General features: G+C 42.2%; 1 protein-coding gene across 2 annotated transcripts in view; it reads right to left on the reverse strand.

The window, feature by feature from the left end:
- Zc3hav1 (zinc finger CCCH-type containing, antiviral 1) overlaps nucleotides 1-21402 on the reverse strand; it is a 67642-nt gene extending 46240 nt beyond the window's left edge. Inside the window, exons 1-2 of one of the 2 annotated variants that reach the window (XM_021263674.2) lie at nucleotides 21384-21402; nucleotides 20452-21055 (exon numbers count right to left, since the gene is read on the reverse strand). In XM_021263674.2, coding sequence (XP_021119333.1) covers nucleotides 20452-20762 — 311 coding nt within the window. In that variant the 5' untranslated portion in view covers nucleotides 20763-21055; nucleotides 21384-21402. Of the gene's footprint in view, nucleotides 1-20451; nucleotides 21303-21383 lie in introns of those variants that run through there. The other variant, XM_004851252.4, reaches the window with a different exon arrangement.
- Nucleotides 21403-21604: the final 202 nt, after the last annotated feature.

Raw genomic sequence — 21604 nt, forward strand, 5'->3', positions numbered from 1 at the left:
CAGAAATTCCTCCCACTCTAGCGTGACCAGATGTGTAAGACCTGATTTCCCACGAGGCATCACTGTTTCATGGCCACTGTCTTTAATGTTCTTGTTGATGTTGTTCTCAAAATGACCTCCCTGAAACACCACACACGGACAGCTTCTGCCCTCGGCTCTGAGATGTCTGACAGCTGTAATGGGAAGGAATAAGCAATCTTTGCTTTCCCTTTGGCTCCTGTTCACACATCCTAGACTTGGAGCAAAGCCAAAAGCACCTCTGCAGATCACAGGAAATGCAGGATAGTAAGTGCTAAGGCATGTCACTTCCAAGGTCCCTCAAGTCACCACTTTCGCTAAGTAACTAATGGCAGCCAGGCGGCCTAATGGGGACATTTCTGCAGGAACCTCAAGGAGCAAGGCTTCTCCAAGCCCAACCAAAGTAGTCATGTCCAGAGGAGGTGTGCTAGCCGGGTTCCTGTTGCCTATTTGACAGCCTGGTTTACTTCTCATTTCTCACCTCAGCCCTCAGGCAAACTACTTACTCCTCCACAACCTATGGTGCTCACATTGCTCAAACTGCAAGGTCTGCCTCTATTTATCCTTGGCCTGGCCCCGCCCTGCCCACCCCATTCCACAGACCTCTCCCAGCTGCTTCTTAGAATCATCCTCTCCATCCTAATTTCAGCACATTGATCAGTCACAAGGACAGGGTACTCTGTGCTCTGCTTCTATGTGGGCGGAAGTACAGAAACTAATGTTACACATTTACTGAACTTCACAACTGTTACTTCATTCCGTAGTCACAATATTCCTACTTTGGGAAACTGAGGCCCAATAAAATGAAAATTCAAGGGTAACTCAGATAAGAGGAAGATCTGCTCATTGAATCCAGATCTCAAAAAACAAAACAAAAAAAAACCCTAATCTGGAAAACCCAAAACTCTTCCAAACCATAAAGAGAAAAAAACGGCATTCTGGATTATTGAAGCCACTGTTCCTCATTATTTTTTTTTTTGTACCGGGGATCGAACTCAGGTCCTTCCCCTTTCGAGGCAGGTGGCAGAACCACTGAGCTAAATCCCCGGCCCTGTTCCTTATTATTAAATTGAAAATTGACAGCAGAGTAGAAGCAGTGTACACAGGAGTGTACATCTTGGTATAGTCTTGGGATAGTACGTAAACAAATGCGATGCCCCAGTGATGCTCTGGGTAAACTGTTAAGTGGTTAAAGCAGCTGAAGCTTCCTTCTCACTTTCTTCTGATTATTTTGTCCCAGCTCAGGTGCCTAATATTGACTGATAAACTTACATCAGGAAATGGGGTGAACGTTTGGCCTCCTGGGGTTTTCTAAACGACAGCTTCTCCAAGTGTGTGTGGTCAGGTATCAGGTTCTCACCCCTCCCCCCTCCGCACCCTACTTTTACGGGGGGGGCCAGGATGGGGGGAGGGGTGAGAGGGGAAGGAGGAGGTTGGAGAAGGGTAGGGGAGCGTGGGAGGGAGGGGAAGGGTGCCCCAAAAGGGAATGTCATTAGCAAACTAGAGACCAGTGGCTGGGGGCTACTTCAAAAGCAAAGAAGATGTGATTTTTTTTCCCCTCTTGATTTCTTGGTCATTATCTGTAGGTAATATTCAAAAAGCTTGTGGTTTCAAACTTTAGCTCAAGAGAATATAACACCTAAGTGGGCTAATAAGGCCCAGGGCCCATACAAAGTTCAGACCATTGGTGAGGGATTGGAAAAACCTCAAGGTCTCAAACTAAAGGGAGCCATCTACCTGCAAAGTAAACAGGACACTACTTCTCTCCAAAGCAGGTAAGCACAGCCCATTTTATTTGTACAATCAATGACCTCAAAGGAAAGAAAGGCTATTCCTTGAAAGACCCAGTTATCTTTTTTTGGTTTTGTGGTACCGGGGATCGAACTCGAGACCTTGTGCTTACGAGGCAGGTGGCATCACCACTGAGCTAAATCCCCGGCCCGACCCAGTTAATCTTTATATAAAGTAACCTGAGACCTCACCGTGTTAGACTTGGCTTTCCTTAACAATAACATAGGATCACTGTAGGCATGGGGGGAAAACAGGGAGAATCCTGGCTCCTTGCCTGCTGCTCATTAAAAACATGATTTGTGGTTTTTTTCCTGGGATGATCAGGGACTTAAAAGCCATTTTTGCTATAAATCATGACTTCATTTGGGCCTACAGATGCCCAATAAATAACTAAAAGCAGAACAAAGTTTTACTTTCATTTTCTATCCTTTGTTATTGTAAATTTTAGGTCAAATCTCTTCCTAGCTCTGCATACACAGACATGTTAATCATTTAGGGGATTTCTGTCTAAAAGTTGGCAAAGGAAGATTGATTAGACCTGAATATACAGGATCTCATCTCCCTTCAAGACAGGACACCCAGAGAAGAAGTTTAGAGGGGCATTCGGATGCATCCAGAATCCTGAGACTCCCACAGATAGATACCATTTCCTCAGCCAGAAGGATTCCAGAGCTAAAACACCAGACTGACAAAACTACAGTATCAAGTTGACCCCGCCCATCACCTAATCCTCGAATGCTAGCCTCCTGACTATGTGGGTGGGCCAGTCTGAGCCCCTATATCAAAGCGTACCCCCTCCAGCTACCTAAGCTGGAGTCCTTTCCTCTCTTCCCTCCAACTTTCCAATTGTAGTAAAGCTTTTTCCCTCTGTAGATTTCTGCTCAGTTTTAATTTCCATTTCTACAAAAGCAAGAACCTTTGCTAGCCAATGACAGACCTAACAGGTCCAGGTGATTCTTGAGCTTTTAATATGCACCAGAATCATCTAGAAGGTTTCTTAGAACACCTAAGGCAGGGCCCCTCCCAGAGTTTCAGAATCAGCAGGTCTTCGTGTGGGGGACAAGACTTTGCATTTCTAATGCGCTCCCAAGATGACCCTGCAGGTGCTTTCCTGTGAACACACTAAGAGTGTCTGGTTCAAGGCCACCTCCCAGTTTAGTACTGTGTGTCCCCAAGGAAACAATAGGCCCTACAGAAGGTTGCTTACAGCCACTAGAACGCTCCACCTCCCAGTCCAAAAAAAAGAGAACTAACCTACAAACCATTACGAGATGCCCAGGACAAGGCAAATATTTGCAGAGTGCCGTATGTGTGGGATCAGATAAACTTCAAGCAAACTAGTTAGTCAGTATAGGAAATGGTAACTTCAAAAAGGAGCAAAGATGGCCTTGAAAGAGGCAGAATTGTCTTGCAGAAATCTGGGGCCAGAAGCCTAAAAACAAATGACATTTTCACTTTTCCCTTCCAGCCATGGAACAAAATGTTATTTAACCCAGGCTGTGAGTTCTCTCCCCTGCCCCGGGTGTGTTCTAAACAGCCATCCTGCACGCCGGTTCCCATCCCCAATACTAATCAACTGGAGAGCGTTTAAAAATACCTAAACCTGGCCACACCCGTAGAGATAGGCTTAATTTGTGTGCAATGGAACCCAGGTGATTCTAATGCGTAGGCAGGGCTGAAAATTGCAGCTTGGGCTTGTCTCACTCAAGTCTGGGTTAGGCTCCTGAGCTCTTGCGCTTCACACACCAGTAAACACACATACCAGTGAACACAGGGCCAATTTGGAAGGAGGGCAAAAACAAAGTAACTGGACGGCCAGAGTGTGTGTGTGTGTGTCTCTCTCTCTCTCTCTCTCTCTCTTTCTTCTGACATTAATTTGAATTGAAATACTCCTTCCCTTCTTCCCCTCTGCCCCCACTGGGCCCCTCTGTTGCTGACACTTCAGGGGATTGATAAAAACAAAGAGACAGTTGATCTGTATAGAAAACAGGAAACAGCTCACCATACTATAAACTAGGTAGAAAAAGAACCAGGATGTGTGAAAGATAAAAATCTAAACATTGATCTAAAGAGTAATATATTAACAATCGAAAACAACCCTAATGAAATATTATTTGAAAGCCACAGACTCCTGTTTTCTTATATTTGATGTTCAAGCTTAAATTGCCTTGTTACTGAGGGTGGGGATGGTTCACTGAATCTGGAACTCCCAGGGTGGACAGAGAGAGAACAGTGAGCAAGGTAACAGTCAATGCTGGAGAAGAGAAAAAGGGGAGTTGAAAGAACAGGTTGGCTTTTCCCAGAACACATTAGGCACAAAGAATGGCAGAGCCGGAAGCTGAACGTGACTGCAGGCCTCAGCCTAAGGAAGGGAATAAACCAAGTTGCTGCAAGACTGTAAAGGGCAAAAAGGTTTCTGGTCCACATCTGAAGAGTAGCAAGTGGGGGAGAGGCCCAGCACCCATGCATATTATACAGTTGTATCAAGAGGGGGACAAACAGCACTGGTGGCACCAAACATCATCTCTCTGTTGTTGCAGACAGCCCTCCAGTCTTGACATTTCCCTAATGCCAGAAGTTAGTAATTTGCAAACTTTGTTGCCCACTGCAGTCTCCTTCAGGCTTTTTCAAACTCTCCCTGTCCAAAAAAAAAATCTCCCTGTCCAGTGCACACCCCAAGGACATCAGAATGTCTAGGGTGGAGCTTGAACCTGACAGACGCAGAGTTGAACCAGCAGGGACTCGAGGAGGGGCCAGGGAGCCCTCAGAGGGGTACCTGCGCCTGCAAACCAACCGTGAGCAAGGGTGTCTGTGTTTATGAGGTGCCCCCTTGTTGACTGCTTCTGTAAGACCCAAGAGATTGAAAAGGGAAATAACCTGTGGGGAACGAACGAAAAAGTGCTGAGCACTGTTGTGCATTTATATGAAGACAAAGCTAGTAAGTGATAGATCCAAGAATGTGGGGCAAGAGGAAGCCCAAACGAGAGTTGCAGTGAGAAGCTCAGCTGGCCCCCAAAAAGCTCTTGTAAGATCCAGAGGACAAAAACCTGAGCAAGTGCCTGTTTCAAGCCTAGCCACCTGGACTGGAGGCAATAGACCTTCACTATGATTAGAAAAAGACTTCCAGGCATTTATCAGGGAATGGAAACAGCCTCTTTTGACTCCCCCACTGGCTTTATTAAGATATAAATGGCATAGAATAAATTGTACATATTTAAAGTGTACAATTTGATACCTCTTGACATATTTATAAACCTATGACAATATTATCACAACCAAAATAATGAATATATCTATGACTCCACATTTTCTCATGTCCTGTGTAATCCCTTCCTCTTTCCTTTCCCTGTTTATCCCTGTCTCAGGAAACTATTTATTTGTTTTCTGTCATAGTAGGTTAGTTTGTATTTTCTAGAATCTTATTTAATCAAAATCACACATTTTTGGGGGCGGGGAGAGGCTGGTCTCTTACTCAGAATAACTGAGATTCATTCACGTTGTTATATGTATTGATGCTTTTTCATCTTTATTGCTGAGCAAAAATCCATTGTATGGACATTCTATAATGTATTTATCCATGAAAATAATGATGGGCTTTTTAAATTACGGTAGCAAAATTTTAACTCCATTTTTTATGTAAATGTCTATGATTTTACCTACCATATAATATACTTTGTTATGGGCTGAATTATCTCCTCCCAAAATTCATTCTTGAAGCATAAAACCCTAATAGTTGAAAATATGGCCTTTAACACAGTTCGTAATAGCTAAAGCTTGGAAACAGCCCAAGTGCCCATCAACTGGAACCTGGATAAAGATTTTTTTTTTATAAAATGGAGTATTACTCAGCCATAAAGAACGAGAAACTAGAGACACGTATAGCTAAATGGATGCATACTGAGGCCATACTCTTAAGTGAAATAAATAGGACACACATGTGTAAATACCGAATAGTATCTCTAGTGTGAGAAACAAAGTGTAAATAAGGATTAAAACAAATAATTGATAATTTGAAATAGGAAGAAAAGGTTCAAAGGGGTAGGGGAAGTGGGAGGGGAAGGGGAAAGGAAAGAAGGGAAAGGAAAAATTATGAGAAAAGAAAAAAATGGAGGGGCTGGGGATTTAGCTCAGTGGTTCCAGTGCCTGCCTCGAAAGCACAAGGTCCCAAGTTCGATCCCCGGTACCAAAAAAAAGAAAAAAAATGGAAACAAAGTCTATGTAAATAGAGAAGGGTGGAGGGGGTGAAGGCCGCACAGGTAATGGGGAAAAAATAAGAACCAAGATACATCATGTACAGGTACAAGCACCCAATGATAAATGTAAACATATTGTATACCTAAAAGGTACCAATAAAAGAATTTAAGAAAAAAGAAAAAAAAAGAATGTCTAGGGCAAGGAGTGAGGCAGCATTATTGTTTGTTTTGTTTTGGTTTGGTTTGGTTTGGTTTTCAAGGTTTCCCAAGTGATTCCAATGTAAAGCAAAATGTGAGAAGCACTGGTCTAAATCCACATCAGTACTAGGAAAAAGCACAGGAAGTGAAGAGAGTAAAGGACAGGAAGTAATGGCAGGACTGCCAAAATCTGGAAGATTACAGAAAGTAGGTCACACAAGCCTCCTCTCCTGTCACATGCCTCCTCCCCACCCATATTTCCCAACATAAATTCCTCAATAAAATAAAAACTAAGATGAACTAGACAGAAAGATTAACTACTTAACAGTATTTGAGGATTTAGCTCAGTGGGACCACACCTGCCTCAAAAGTGCAAGGTCCTGAGTTCTATATCTGGTACCAAAAAAAAAAATTACTATATTACTATATTTGAGGATTCCTTTTAGAGAGAAAAAGGAAAGCACCTCTGGAAGAATGAACCTTGCAACATAAAGTATGTGCTTAATAATATTTGTGGATGGATGGCTAAATACCAAAGCATCCTATGTCTTCTGGCTATGTCACATAAAAGGCAAAGGCATGTCACTTTAACCTTTAAGAAAGCAATACTTTCTCATCTTTTGTTCACTCAACACTAAAGAATTCATTTCTCTTTTCCTCCCTCTAGCTTGGAAGCCACATAAAACAGTCTGCAGTGTGCCAGCAACTGCATCTATGGCTTCTGTTTGTTTCTGAAAGTGTGCTCTGGACCCCTGAAAAAGAATCTTTCAGCAGGACAGTTAAAAGGCAGGTTCCCACACTCAAGCCCACCCATACTGGAACCAGAACTTTGGAGGTGTGGCTCAGGAATCTGCATTTCAGCAAGCTTTTTGATGAGATTCAGAGGCATACAGAAGTTTGAGAAGTACAATTCCAAAGCTAAGTACTTACACAGCAGATGCTGACCAAAACAGTCCAGGATGTGGTGAAAAAATGCCACAACTCTTTATTTATTTTTGGTATCGGGGATTGAACTCAGGTCCTTGCGCTTGTGCAGCAGGCGGCGCAACCACTGAGCTAAATCCCCGGCCCCATATTTTTTTAATCTAAGACAGTAGAAAATTACTGCCTGAGGTGACAGGGCTGAAGGAGTGCAGATTAACTGGTTAATTAAGAAGGAGTACAAGAAAACTTTCAGAGCTGATGAAAATGTTCTGAATCTTTTAATTATCACTGGTCTTGGTTCTCTGGGCATAACCTTTTGTCATGGCTCTTTACACTGTACACTTTAAATGGATATATTACATAGAAGTCATTTTATTGTATATATGTTGATTTTAAAATTTAAAAACATAAAAATTAAATAATACGCAAATTGAGTTGTGCATCATATGATTTTAAAATCAATGTATACATATTAGGCCCTCTGTATTGGTAGGTTTCATGACTGTAGATTCAACCCAGAATAGGTAGAAAATATTGGAAAAAAGTTGCATATGTACTGAATAAGTACAGATTTTTGTCATTATTTCCTGAATGATATAGTATAACAACTATTAAGGGCCGGGGATTTAGCTCAGTGGTTCCGGCGCCTGCCTCAAAAGCGCAAGGTCCCGAGTTCGATCCCTGGTATCAAAAAAAACAACACACACAATATAGTATAACAACTATTTACACAGCATTTGCATTGTATTGGGTGCCACCTGTAATCCAGAGATAATTTATAGTGGGAGGATATGCATAGGTTATATGTTAATACTAAACCATTCTGTATAAGAAATTAGAGCATCCAGGGGATCTTAGAATGAATTCCCCCAGGGAAACAGGGATGCATGTTCATGCTCAAAATTGTTCTCTCCTGGCAAAAGTGAGCTATGTCTTAATCTGGTGCCACGAGTTAGTCTAAGTTTTCTCTGGACAGAAAACAAAAGATCATAAAATGGGTCTCTACTCCCTTCCCTTAACCCAAGTTCAGCTCACTACTCCAACCTGATTAAACTGATTTCTAATTTTTCATGGGGCCTGAAATCTTAGGCCCTCCTAGAATCTTTTACGCCTTTTCCAAATACCTATTAATGGGCCAAGTCTATTAAAGCAGCCTGTAGATAAAAATCAGATTCCTGTTTGGAAGTAAACATGGTTAGGAAGCAAATTAGAACCATTTCATGGAAGGAAGACAAATCTATACTTGTTTTAAACATTTTTCTCATCTCTGTGTTATGTAAAAAGTAGAAGGCATTTTGCTGTCATTTGCTGTCAGTGTCTCCTAGAAACATGTGTCCCTCTGTGTGACCATGTATAGATACTGAAGAAACGACTTTACATAACTAATAAAGATGAGTTGCTACTACGTGGGGTTAGGGCTAGGGTTTGTCAGTAGGGGCATTATCAGTGTGTATCACACTACCTTACCATACTTTTCTAATGAAAATATGTACTTTAGCACAACAGAAGCCACCTGTGCATCTTAGTAGCCATGCTGGGGGAATACAGGAAGCAATCTTTGTGTTCACCTATTTAGTATGAAAAACAGCAAGGTGTGTGCATGTGTGTCAAAGTGTCAGCAGGTGAGTTTTACCCATGTAAAGTGCCGTGTTACATTTTTGTGTATTTACAATTTTTTATTACATGTTTTCTTTCAATTTTTCTTGTAGAATTAGCCCGATTCAGTACAATATCACATGAAAATCTGCTTTTACAATTTTGGGAGGAGGTTGAAAGTCAGTCATCAAGTGATGCAGGTATGGATGATGACTTGGATCATGTAAACCAAAGAGGTGAGCAGGAGATTTAGCTCAGTGGTTTCGCCGCCTGCTGCGCAAGTGCAAGGACCCGAGTTCGATCCCCGGTACCAAAAAAAAAAACAAAACAAAGAGGTTATGACAGTGAAACAGAGCAAGATATGACAGAAAAGTACAGAATGAAGACCTTGATTAAGATGAGGAAGAAAACAGTAATGTAAATCAATATTTGACTAGTCAAAATGCTACAAAATGGTCACATACATATGAATGATCCAACATTAGAACAAGGTTAGAAAATGTTATTAGAAGGGAAGAAAAAAAAGAAAATGTTACTAGGTTCTTGCTAGGGACAGAAACCTATTGGACAGAATGCCAACATTGCAATTCAGTGTTGGAAATTGTAATGGATGATATGCTACAAGATGTTTTGAAATACACTAACAAGAAAATAGAAGTAAAACATTCTATATCCATCAACAGCAATACAAAGCTATTTTTCATGACACCTCACTATCTGAACTAAAAGCCTTCTTAGCAAGACTTTATCATTCTAATCATCAGAATCTAAAGGATTTATAGAGAAGTGACAGATGTGGCATTGAGATTTTTAGAACAATAATGACACTCAAGAGATTTGGTTTCCTTCAAAATTGACTACGTTTTAATGACAAAAAGATTCGCAAAAAAAGAAAAAACTTGACAATTTGGCTGCTATTCACTCATTTTTTTGATAGCTTTACTTCGAATTGTCAAGCAATTTATACTCCATCTGAAGACATGATGATTGGCAAACAATTTGCCTCATTTCATTGTTGTTGAAGCTTTTGGCAATATATGCCAAATAATCCTTCTAAATGTGGTATAAAAATATAAGCCCTGGTAGATGCAAAAATATTTTACACCTTAATTTAAAAATGTATCCTGGAAGGGCCAGGGATTTAGCTCAGTGGTTCCACCACCTGCCTTGAGAGCACAAGATCCCGAGTTCAATCCCTGGTACCAAAAAGAAAAATTTATCCTGGAACTCAGCCACCAGGTCTTTATTTGTGCAGTAATAAACCGTATGATGTTGTGAACAGGCTTGTTGCACCTATTTCAAAAAGTAACCCAAATGTCACATTCAACAATTGGTTCATGAGTTACCCATTGATGTTACACTTGCTAAAAAGAAACACCAGTTGACCAACACAGAAACTATTCCAAAGAACAAAGCCAAGATTCCTGGAAAAAATGTTGCAGGTTCATAATAGAGAAATGCATAGTACAATCTCTGGATTTCAGAAAGACATAACATTGGCCTCCTCTGTGGTGAAGAAAAACAAAGTAATATTGATACTGTCAATGTTACAGCATGATGGTAAGATTGGTAGAGAGGCCAGGCATGATGGCACACACCTGTAATCCCAGCATTCAGGAGGCTGAGGCAGAAGGATCCTGTGAGTTCAAGGTCACCCTATGCTACATAGTGAGTTCCAGGCTGGCCTGGACTACATAGCAAGACCCTGTCTCCAAAAAAAAAAAAAAAAAAAAAAAGACTGATAGTGAATCCTCAACACAAATGAAGCCAGAAATGGTCACATTTTACAACAAAATGAAAGGCAGAGTAGATACTGTTGATGGAGTTATGCAGCAACAATGATGTCAGCCAAAACACAAAGTGTTGGCCAATGATTGTCTCTTACCCTATCCTAAACATGTCAGGCATATAGTTTCATAGTTTACAAAGAAAATAACAAGCAAAAATATCACAGAAATTTTCTTACAAGATTGGGATTGGAAGTGATAAATGATCAATTACTGCAGAGGAAGAACAGTATGTATCTGCCCAAAGAACTCCTCAAAAGAATTCTGGAGCAGACCGGTGAACAGTCAGGTAAACCATCACAAGACCCCCCTAAGAAAAGAGGAAGACCAGCAAGATATCAAGTGTGTCCTACCAAAGAAGACAGGAAAACAAAACACACGTGCTATCAGTGTAAGGGATAATTGTGTATGGAACATGCTGTTGTCCTATGTGAAGACTGCTCAGGTGTAATAATTGAAGCAAAGATCTTTTCTATGGTAGAGTTTTGTTTGTATTTCATTGTAGTTCACATAGGAATTCTGCTTTTTTTTTAGACTTTGTAAGCAGGTAAACAGTTGATGTTGAAAATGTTGATGTTTAGTCTAAACACTCATTACATATTAAAATTTTAATTTCTTTTTTCCAACTTAATTTCCAACTTAGTTTTCCAACTTTAATTTCTTTTTTCGAACTCAGGACCTTGTGCTTGCTTGCCAGGCAGGTGCAGCACCACTGAGTTACATCCCTGGCCCTAAAAATTTAATATTTTAGTTTATTAATATTTCATTTTCCTGTTAAGTACACTTTGTTTAATATAATAAAACTCATAAAACTAAAATTAATAATTCATCAATAGATGGGGCCGGGGATTTAGCTCAGTGGTTTCAGCGCCTGCCTCGCAAGCACAAGGTCCCGAGTTCGATCTCCGGTACCAAAAAAAAAAAAAATTCATCAATACAAATACTCATTAAAAATAAACATAGACATCACACAACCTCCATAATGTGCCTTTCAAAAAATTTGCCATTATGCCCTGAAGGTTCTATAAGTATCTATTCTGTCATTGAATACTTTAAGGAACACTCCAGACACTGAAGTCAAATTTGATCAAACTGAAGCTAAATAAATGAAGCAAATCTGGAATGAGAATAGAAATTCCCAAACGATTCTCATGGAGTGCACCCCCTTGTGTCATGAGCTGTAGAGTATAGCATGTCCCTGAGGCCACCAGCCTGACAACGTGACTCCATGGACAGAAGACAAATTAGTAACACAAGAAGCTTCCGTTCCAGGTAAACCTCTCCTGCACAAATACACACTGACAAGGTGGGAATGCACAAAAAAAATGCAGACTTTGAAAACATACTTACTGAAGGAAGCAGATCCAAAGGGCCATATATTCCTTGACTTCATTTATGGGAAATGTTCGGCATAGGCAAATGAATAGAAACTGAAAGTAGATTAGAGGTTGCTAGGGGCTAGAGAAAGGAGAAAATGAAGAGGGACTACAAATGGGTGCCAAGATTCTTTTTGGGGTGAAAATGTTCTGGAATTTGATGGTGGTGATAGTGGCACAACATCATGAATATGCTTATTGACAGAATTTTACACTTTGAAATGATTTTAGCTATAGCTTAAAATGGCAAAAAGAAAAAGGAAAGGAAAGGAATTACATACAAAAATAAATTTGGCACTAAGATAACCCAAAGAGTAAAACGAAAATAAGCATCAAGTAAGTTAAACTTAAAAACACGAGTACCTAAAGTCATACAGAACCATACTATATAAAGAACTAAGACAACATTGAGATTCAATTTTATATTCTTTGTATTGACACAACTTTTTAAAGGCTGAAGATATCACTTGGCAAGAATATGAAGCAAGGGAATGTTCATATCTGGTGGGAGTATAACTTGGCAAACACACTTTGAAAAACAATCCAGTACCATACAACTTAAGGTAAGTATTCAAATTCCTCTACGAGAGACACATACACAAAGAAACACACCAAAATATTCAACAAAATATTCAAAGCATCTTGGCTTAATAACAAAAAAAATTTTTAAATAATACCAATTTTTAAAATGAGAAGGAAGTGGATCAATTGGCCACATTCACACAAAAGAAAGCTACAAATTTCAGTGAATCATAGTCATCCCTCTCAAATTTGTAAGGCCCACAGCAAGCCTATAAATGGAGGCCCAAGTACAGATGTCTAAATATTTCACAATTAAAAATCAAGCTAAGAGGGCCGGGGATTTAGCTCAGTGGTTCCGCCGCTTGCCTTGCAAGTGCAAGGACCCGAGTTCGATCCCCGGTACCAAAAACAAAAAAACCAAAAAACCAAAAAAAAAAAATCAAGCTAAGAAACCATTAAATAAAATATGTTCTTTCTTCCCATTGTAATGGACATACTTCTGTAATTTTCAGGATGGCCAAGTTTGAGTTTAGAATTCTTGGATTCTTCAGAGTTTTATGATAGAATACAGGATTGCAGAGGAAGCCAGCCCTGGTTCCCAACTCCACCACTCCTTTCTCTTCCCATCTGGGCTCATTCCTTCACTACTAGTGCATTCAGAGGCAATCTTAATTCAGAGGCAATCAGCCTGCCAGCCAGGATATGCAAATTCCTCTCCCCCACAGAAAGACTGGAGGAAGAAGGAAGTCACATACACAGCCCCGGAAGTGGCCCAAGAACCCAGAGCATGGTGTAAACTGGGGGAGAGGGAGGCACAGATTCTAGGTGGGCACAAATCCTTGGCACCAAGGATTCCTTGAAAAGTAGAGATACTACGAGGTAACAACCAGAAGTGAGACCTGTAAAGCCCAGTGCCCAGGGCAGAAGATAGTGGAGCAACAGAGCACTATATATTTAGGGTGGAAGCTCAGAAGCATCACTTTGAGGAAATAAAGCAAGGACAGCCGTTCCTTGGTATCTGCAGGTGACAGGTTGCAGAATTTCCTAATACCGAAATCCATCGATTCTCAGTCCCTTATATACAAGGGTGTAGTATATGCACATAACCTATACATATCCTCCCTATAATTTAAATCATCTCTAGATTACTTCATATCTAATACAATGTAAATGCTATGTAGTTATTATACTGGATTGCGTAGGGAATAAGGAAAGGAAAAAAGCCTGTACATGTTTAGTGCAGATACAATTTTTTGCCCAAATATTTTCAATCTGCAGTTGGCTGAACCCAATATGGAACCCATGGATATAGAGGGTCAACTGTATTTGCGCCTTCAGTGTTGATAACATCTACCAAGTTGGCAAAAAAAGTCCTAAATATTGTTTTACAACACACAAATAAGCAAAAATATACACATGGGGAAAAATAATGACCAAATATTGAATCGCATTTACCTCTAATTACCATCTCTAAGAAGATGATTGATGATTAATAAAGAGAATTTAGAAAGGTGTAGATATGTAGTGTTCTACTCTCTGACTGACAGGCACACAGCTTACATAATAAAAACTTTAATGGGAAAATTGTTTTGGGAGGGGTGCTGGGTTTGAACCTAGGATCTCAGGCAGACTAAGCACACACTCTACCACTCATCTACACCTTTAATTCTGATTGTCAGAATTTGGAAAAGGTGAAGGCGTGAAACCATTCAACTCAGCAATTCCACTTGGTAAGGGCCTACCCTGGGTACCCTCTTGCCATGAGCACCAGTACTTAAATGTGCAGGGTCAGAGGTCTGTAAACAAGAAAATAGAATAGGGGCCTCATTGAGTCTTCTACCTAATCCGGACTAGAAAGAGTTAAAAACAAATTTTACTAGAAAAATTCCCCTGGAAAATAATTCAAGGACAGGGGGTAGAGAAAAAAAAAGAAAAAAAACAGATAAAGAAAGGCACCAAATGGCCTTGGGACTTGCACCCAGAGAACAGAAAAAGAGCTGACAGGCAGGACAGAGAGAAAGCCAGGTGCACAAACGATAAGTCACCCCCACCTCCAATAGAATATAGGGGAAGCAAAGTGGGGGGCTGACTTTACACCTTCCACTAACATATACATAGATACACGTGTGTATTCACTCGAGAGTCACTCTATTATTCACTCTAGGGTCATCACAGGGTACAACAGATAGACACACGCCCACTTACTAACTCTAAGCTAACCACGAATAAGGCACCCCCTTGCCAACAAGCCGCCCACCCCAAAGATAAGACTTTAGAAGGGAGGTCAAGGGGGCTGGGGTTTTAGCTCAGTGGTTCTACTGCCTGCCTCACAAGTGCAAGGTCCAGAGTTCAATCCCTGGTACCAAAAAAAAGGTAGGTCAAGGACAAGTAAACAGACAGACAGAAGCTGCGTGTAGACCACCAGAAGAAATGACCATAGGAAGAGGTACCTGGAGGCCAATCCAGTTCAGTCAACTTCTGACCCCCCCATAAAAGCAGCCGGGAACAAAGGCCCACGGGTCCTTGGCCTTTCCAGACCCCCCTACCCTGATTCTTTGTTATCAGGGTAGCTGTCTTCCCCTTTCCTCCCTCTTCCTTTTCCTCTTTACAAATAAAGTATTTTCATTTTGTTAAACTTTGTCCCTCTAATTTTTTAAGGGAGCTGAGTCTGAGATCCCAGTACTCTGAGAGCAGTGGTGCTCCTGCCCCAGATTCGACAAGTGTACATTCTTGGCAGCATGGTTTGTTGTAGTGAGAAACTGAAAGTACCTCGAATACCCATCACTTGAGGACTAGGTGACTGGCTTGGGGTGTCCTATGAAGAAATACTGTTCAGCAGCTTCATTTTCATATTCAGTTCAAATGAGCCTGAGTGAGTTTGAGGCCAGCCTATCCTACACAGTGAGACCCTCCCTCAAACAAACAAAACCAAAACTAGATCCTCATGTGTCAAAATCAATAGCTCTCCGAAACACAACAATGAGTAAAAATTCTAGATCACATTAATAATACATTTTTATACAAACACAAATATATATGTGAAGAAACTGTAAAAACCAGGAAGGGCAGGATACACCCTATAATCACGAGAAGTTGCTTCTGGGGATAGAGGGAAGTGAGACTGGGAAAGACAAAAAAATATCCTGAGGCTACTATGATTTTTTAATTTCATTTAAAAGATGCAGATATGAAAAATGTAAACATTGATTCTTGAAGATGAGTTATAAATTTATCATACATCATTTTTGCAGTATTTTTATATATTCAGAGTATATATACTATGGTGCTCATTATATTATTTGTGCATTACTTTTTTTTTTTGAGACATAGTGAGCTATGTAATTCAGCCTGGCCTTGAACTCACTAGGTAGCCCAGGCTGGCCTCAAACTTGCAGCAATCCTCCTGCCTCAGCTTCCTGAGTGCTGGAATTACAGACATGCGCCACCATATGCTTCTATTTTTTTTTTCCCGAATTATGAAACTTTCCTCTTCCTATCTCCCCACGGCCACCTAGGGTTTCAATTAACCAAGGGAGAAAGACAAAAGCTTACAAACAAGGAAGGGCCCAGAGGAAACACCCACATTGGCAGAAACCACAAAGCAAGTAGAAGACACTCAGCCAGCCCACTTTAAACAGTTTATTATCTCTTTTATTTTTTTTTTAGGTACCGGGGATCGAACTTGGGACCTTGTGCTTGCGAGGCAGGCGCTGGAACCACTGAGCTAAACCACCGGCCCTAAAACTTCTTCTTTTTTTTTGGTACCGGGGATCGAACTCAGGTCTTTGCGCTTGCACAGCAGGCGGCGAAACCACTAAGCTAAATCCCCAGCCCCCACTTTAAACAGTTTAAACAGAAATCATGCTTGCAAAAAATATTAATAATTTTTTAATTAATCAAAGATCACACTTCATACAGTTAACTGAACAATGGAAGCAGCTAGTGAAAAAGTCATGCCAATCCGGACATGGTAGCACACATGTGTAATCTCAGCACTTAGGCTGAGGCACGTAGATTGCCACAAGTCCGAGGCCAGCCTGGGCTACATATGTACTTCAGCCTGAAGTACATAGCAAGACCCTGTCTCAAAAAACCAAACAAACAAAACAGAAGTCACACTGATCATATTCAAACATCAACTCTGCCAGCCACCAGCTATGAGACCTTCAGCAAATTTTTGCTCAAGTTTCATTCCATTAATATGAGACTTACAGTGCCTGCCCTCAGGGGCTATGGTAAAGACTGACTGGGACATCACCTCTAACCTGTTTTTCATGGAGCTGGGCACGTAATTTTTCTTTTTGTACTGGGTATGGAACTCAGGACCTCGCTCTTGCCAGGCAGGTGCAGTGCCACTGAGCTACATCTCCGGCCCATGGGCACATAATTACTTAATCAATAAACAGTAGTTGTTGTTTATGTCAGAATTGGGATTTGAACTAAATGTGTGGGGAATATGTTTCAGCAAAGCTAACAAATATCCAAACCGATGTACCAGAAGAAATGATTATACAACACCTAAGAATGCCCTGTTTTCGATTAAAATGTCCAGGTCAAAGTATTGTGGCAATAAATAAATCAAATGGAAACTATGGGATGAAAGAAAAATAAATGCTATAAATAATAGCACTGCAGAGGAAGTTTTATAAATCCAACAAAATGAAAATTATCTTCATGTAATCACACGAACCCTTTACTGAACTACTTGGTAACATCAGTATAGGTATTATTTAGTTAACAGATGCCACTAAGAAAGTCCTTAGACAAGTGTCAAGTTTGAGAAGACAAATTTTTTTTTTTTTTTTTGAGACAGGGTCTCACTGGGTAGTTCAGGTTGGCCTTGAACTAACTATGCGGCCCTGGAACTCACAGCTACTCTCCAGCCTCAGCCTTCCAAGTGCTAGGATTACAGGTGTGCACCACCACGCCAGGCCTTTATAAAAGTTGCTAGGCGAATCCGAGTTCAATCCCCAGTACAAAAAAAAGAAAAAAAAGTTGTTAGGGGAAGAATATTTAAAAGCATACCTGGGGGCCAGGGATTTAGCTCAGTGGTTTCGCCGCCTGCTGCGCAAGCGCAATGACCTGAGTTCAATCCCCAGCACCAAAAAAAAAAAAGCATGCCTGGAACAAAAGTATTTTCTAGACTCAGAAAAAAAAATTCTCTCCATAGGTGTTTATTAGGAAACTCTATATTATAATGGATTAAAAGTTTCTACTTCCCAAATTCAAAAGTGATATAAACACAAATCTTAAAATATATCTAAACCAGTAAATGTAAAAAATGAGATTTTTATCAATCCATTAAAAAAGTTTACTGACTTCTCTGGAGGGTCCATCCAAACTTGCACAGACAAAATAATCCCTATATTATATATAGTTTTTTAAATTACAGAAAAATGTAGGTTACCAAACTACTATGTAAGATGAAATGGTTTTGATGTTTGCAAATCAGGAAAGAAAAAAATGCCATAATAATTTTCATATAACTAAAAATGATTATAGATTGTTTGTGTAGGGTTTTTTTTCCTGAAAATACAAGTTGGATTTATAAGACAGGGAAATTTGAATATTGGTATTAGAGAATATAACATCATAATCTTTTTGGGGGTTTTTTTTTGTTTTTTTTAGCTCAGTGGTTCTGGCGCCTGCCTTGCAAGTCCAAGGTCCCGAATTCAATCCCCGGTACCAAAAAAAAACCCATAATGTTTTAAAAAACATTTAATCACTGGGCCGTGGATGTAGCTCAGCATGAGTATTTGCCTGGAAAGCAAGAGAGCCAGGGTTTGATCTCTAGCATCAAAACAAATTTTTAAAAATAAAGATGATGGTATCGTGATTATGTTAATGAAATATAATCCTAAACTGTTAGAGATAGTGAAGTAATTTTGAAGCAAATGACTGCTAGGATTCGCTTTAAAATAAAATACTGACGGAGGCAGGAGTGGGGAAGGCAGAATAAATGAAAGGAGACTGGCCATATTTTGAAAACTACTGAATCAAAATGATGGGTACAAAGGAGCCATCATTTTCCTCTCAATACTTTCAAGTATGTTGAGAAACTCCATAGAGGCCGTGTGTGGAGGCCCATAAATCTCATTTACTCAGGAGACTAAGGCAAAAAGATCGCAAGTTGGAGGACAGCCTGAGCAATTTAGCAAGATTCTGTCTCAAAATAAAATATAGAAGGGCTGGGGATTTTGCTCAGTGATAAGATGCCTTGCCTAGGATTCAACAGGCATGGGTTCGATCCTCAGTATTGCAAAAACAAAAACAAAAAGCAAACAAACTAAAAACCAGAAAAACTGAAACCTTTAAAAGAGGTCAAATCTACATGGTAAAAAATTCTTCATAACAGAACAGATAAGAACAGGAAAAGATTACAAAGTCTTCCAACTCTGTTGTCACTCCATATCGAGCTAGAATGTTCTAGAATGTGCAGGAATACACTAGAACATTCCTTCCTCTTGTGATTTACCTATTTCTTCAGTTCCCAGTGACACTGTTTCCTCCAACAACTAGAAACAGAATTTAAAATTGTCGCCTCATAACATTAAATGTTTAAATAAGGTAGCACATGCAAGTACTTTTAAAAGTTTAAGACCTTCTTCCTTCTACAGTATGTGTCTCCTTGGTGACACATGTATTGGGAGTGAGTGGAGTTTTTTGTTCAAAGTGCCCAACCAAAATTTGATGACCAGTTTGGTCACTGGGCACCAGTCAGTTTTTAAGCACCGACAAAGTGTTAAAAGTACTCTATCAAGGGCCAGGGATTTAGCTCAGTGGTTCCCTGCCTGCTTCGCAAGCGCAAGGTCCCCAGTTTGATCTACGGTACCAAAAAAAAAAAAAATGAACTTGGTTGGGACTGAAAAGATGCAAGGAAAGATAATGGCCAGAAAGAAACATTCATTAATTCAACAAAGCATTCATTTAAAAGAAGATGGGAGGGCTGGGGATTTAGCTCAGTGGTTCAGCCGCCTGCTTCACAAGGGCAAAGTCCCCAGTTCGATCCCCGGTACCAAAAAAAAAAAAAAAAAAAAAAAAATCAAAAAGAGGCTGGAGCCAGGGATTTAGCTCAGTGGTTTCACCGCCTGCTGCGCAAGCGCAAGGACCCGAGTTCGATACCAGGTACCAAAAAAAAAGGGGGGGGGACTGGAGATGTAGTTAAGTGCAAAAGCTTTGGGTTCAATCCCTAGTACTGCAAAGAAACAAAAAAGCCCAAATAAAACACACTTTTGTTTTTTGTTTTGCTGTACTGGGGACTGCGGTGGAAATCCATTGTGTGGTGGGATTCAGACGACCGGTCTAGGCATCGGACAGACATTTGGAAATCATCTTTGTAGATGAGACAGCTGAACCCAAGGGAATGAGCTGGACACATCTGTATTTAAGAGGCAAAAAAAGAACCCGTGGAGACGCAGATATAGATGCTTTGGAAATAAACAAGCTGCGTTATCTCAAATCACCTCCACCGCGTCGTCCCAGGAAGAGGTGGCCAAGGATGCGGGCCACGCAGAGACACGGGGAGGAAGGCAGGGAGACGCCACATCTTCGGTGGCCTTGGAGGGGACCATTCTGGCCCGGGGGTGCGGCTCGGCGCCCGAGATGCGCAAAGCCAGCGGTCACGGGGCGCGGAGCGGCGGGCGCGAGGGACCCAGCAGAGCCCCGCGTACGCGCGTGGAAGCGCATTGGGTGCCCACGCGGCCGGGGAGGGAGCCCCACGTCCAGGGGCAGCGGCAGCAGCCTGGGAGACTGAAGATCTTAGGGGTGGAGGATTTGGGGGTCTCCCGGTCCACAAACCTGCCTCCAACTTTTCCCTTCTCCAGGCCGTGGATAACCCAAAAGTATTTTATTCTTAGGATTCTTATGGGCGGGGAAAAGGGAACAGGGGAGCCCACTCTCTGGCAGTGTCGCCTGGGCCGCCGCGCTCCAGCAAAATCCCTGGTGCGGGGGTGGGGGGGGGACAGAGGCGGCGATTCCCCCCCCGCGCGCGCGCGCGCCTGGGCCGCCCCCTGCAGGACCCGGGGAGCCGCCCTGTCGCGCACTCACCGCTCCGACTGCGAATAGTGGCACCGGCCCAGCAGGTTGAGCTTGCAGAGGTGCAGATTGTCGCAAGAACTTCTCTCGCAGAACTTGCGACGGCAGACGCGGGCTCGAGTGGTTGCCACCACCGAGCGGGTGACGCCGGCCCTCCCCCCGGTCTCGAGCACCACGAAGCGGTCGGGCCCGGCTTCCTTGAGCACTTCCAGGAGCTGCGCCTCGGAGAGCTCGATCTTTTCGAGCAGCGCGTCCAAGCTGAGGCGGCCGCCGTGGGCGCACAGGATCTTGGTGACGAAGCAGCAGACCGTCGGGTCCGCCATGGCGCGCCGAACGCGCTCCGCGAGAATCGAAACTTAGGCGGCCCCGGGGCGGCGCCTTTCTGCAGCCGAGAGCTTTCGCTTTCCCACTCGCCTCTAGGGTCCAGAGGCCAGGTCGCACCGACCGGGTCCCGGGGTCAGATTTAAAAGTCAGCGGCCACGGCGAGCTGGTGGGAAGAAAGGGAACAGGCGCGAGCAAATCTGCGGCGACCACTTCACGGCCCGGGCAGGCGCCACTCCCTGCCTCGGTTCCCGGACAGACAAGGGTGAGGCTCCCCGCTGAGCGCCCGAAGCTGCTGAGGAGAGAAGAGGAAGTAAAAGTGATCCTGGGGCTCTGGTGGAGACTCTTATAAGCAGCCCTGGAGGAGGCGAGTGACGTGTGTCGGGGGCCACTCGAGGCGGCCTCTGGCTCTCCGCCCCACCCACTCAGAAAGAGCTCTCCCCGGGCGCTCAGCCTCCCGCGTGGGTGAATCTTTGCCACCATCCCACCGCTTCAAGATCACTTCCTCGCGGTGCACTCGAAGCAGTAACTTGAGCAAACGTACACGACCATCAGACTGAAGCCTGGTGCCACCCGTTCCCAAAATCTCGACCCCGCACCCCAGATCGCGATCTGTCTCTTACCACAGATGCCTCTTAAAGAACAGCGATGGTTTCTCTCTCTCTCTCTCTCTCTCTCTTCTTTAGTCTTCTCGCGAGCTTTTTGAAGATCCCCTTCTTGGCCCATTCTGGCCTGCCTATAGTAGCCAACTTGGGTGCCCCAAACCACTGCTTACTCCCCTGATAACAAGAATTTACAGGCGTGCAAGCTTAGACATATCCCAAGATTTCAGACCGAGCCCCTA

Source organism: Heterocephalus glaber, unplaced genomic scaffold (assembly GCF_053883595.1).
Source record: "Heterocephalus glaber isolate CG9 unplaced genomic scaffold, H.glaber_assembly_v1.0 deba00000621, whole genome shotgun sequence".
NCBI classification, from domain to species: domain Eukaryota; kingdom Metazoa; phylum Chordata; class Mammalia; order Rodentia; family Bathyergidae; genus Heterocephalus; species Heterocephalus glaber.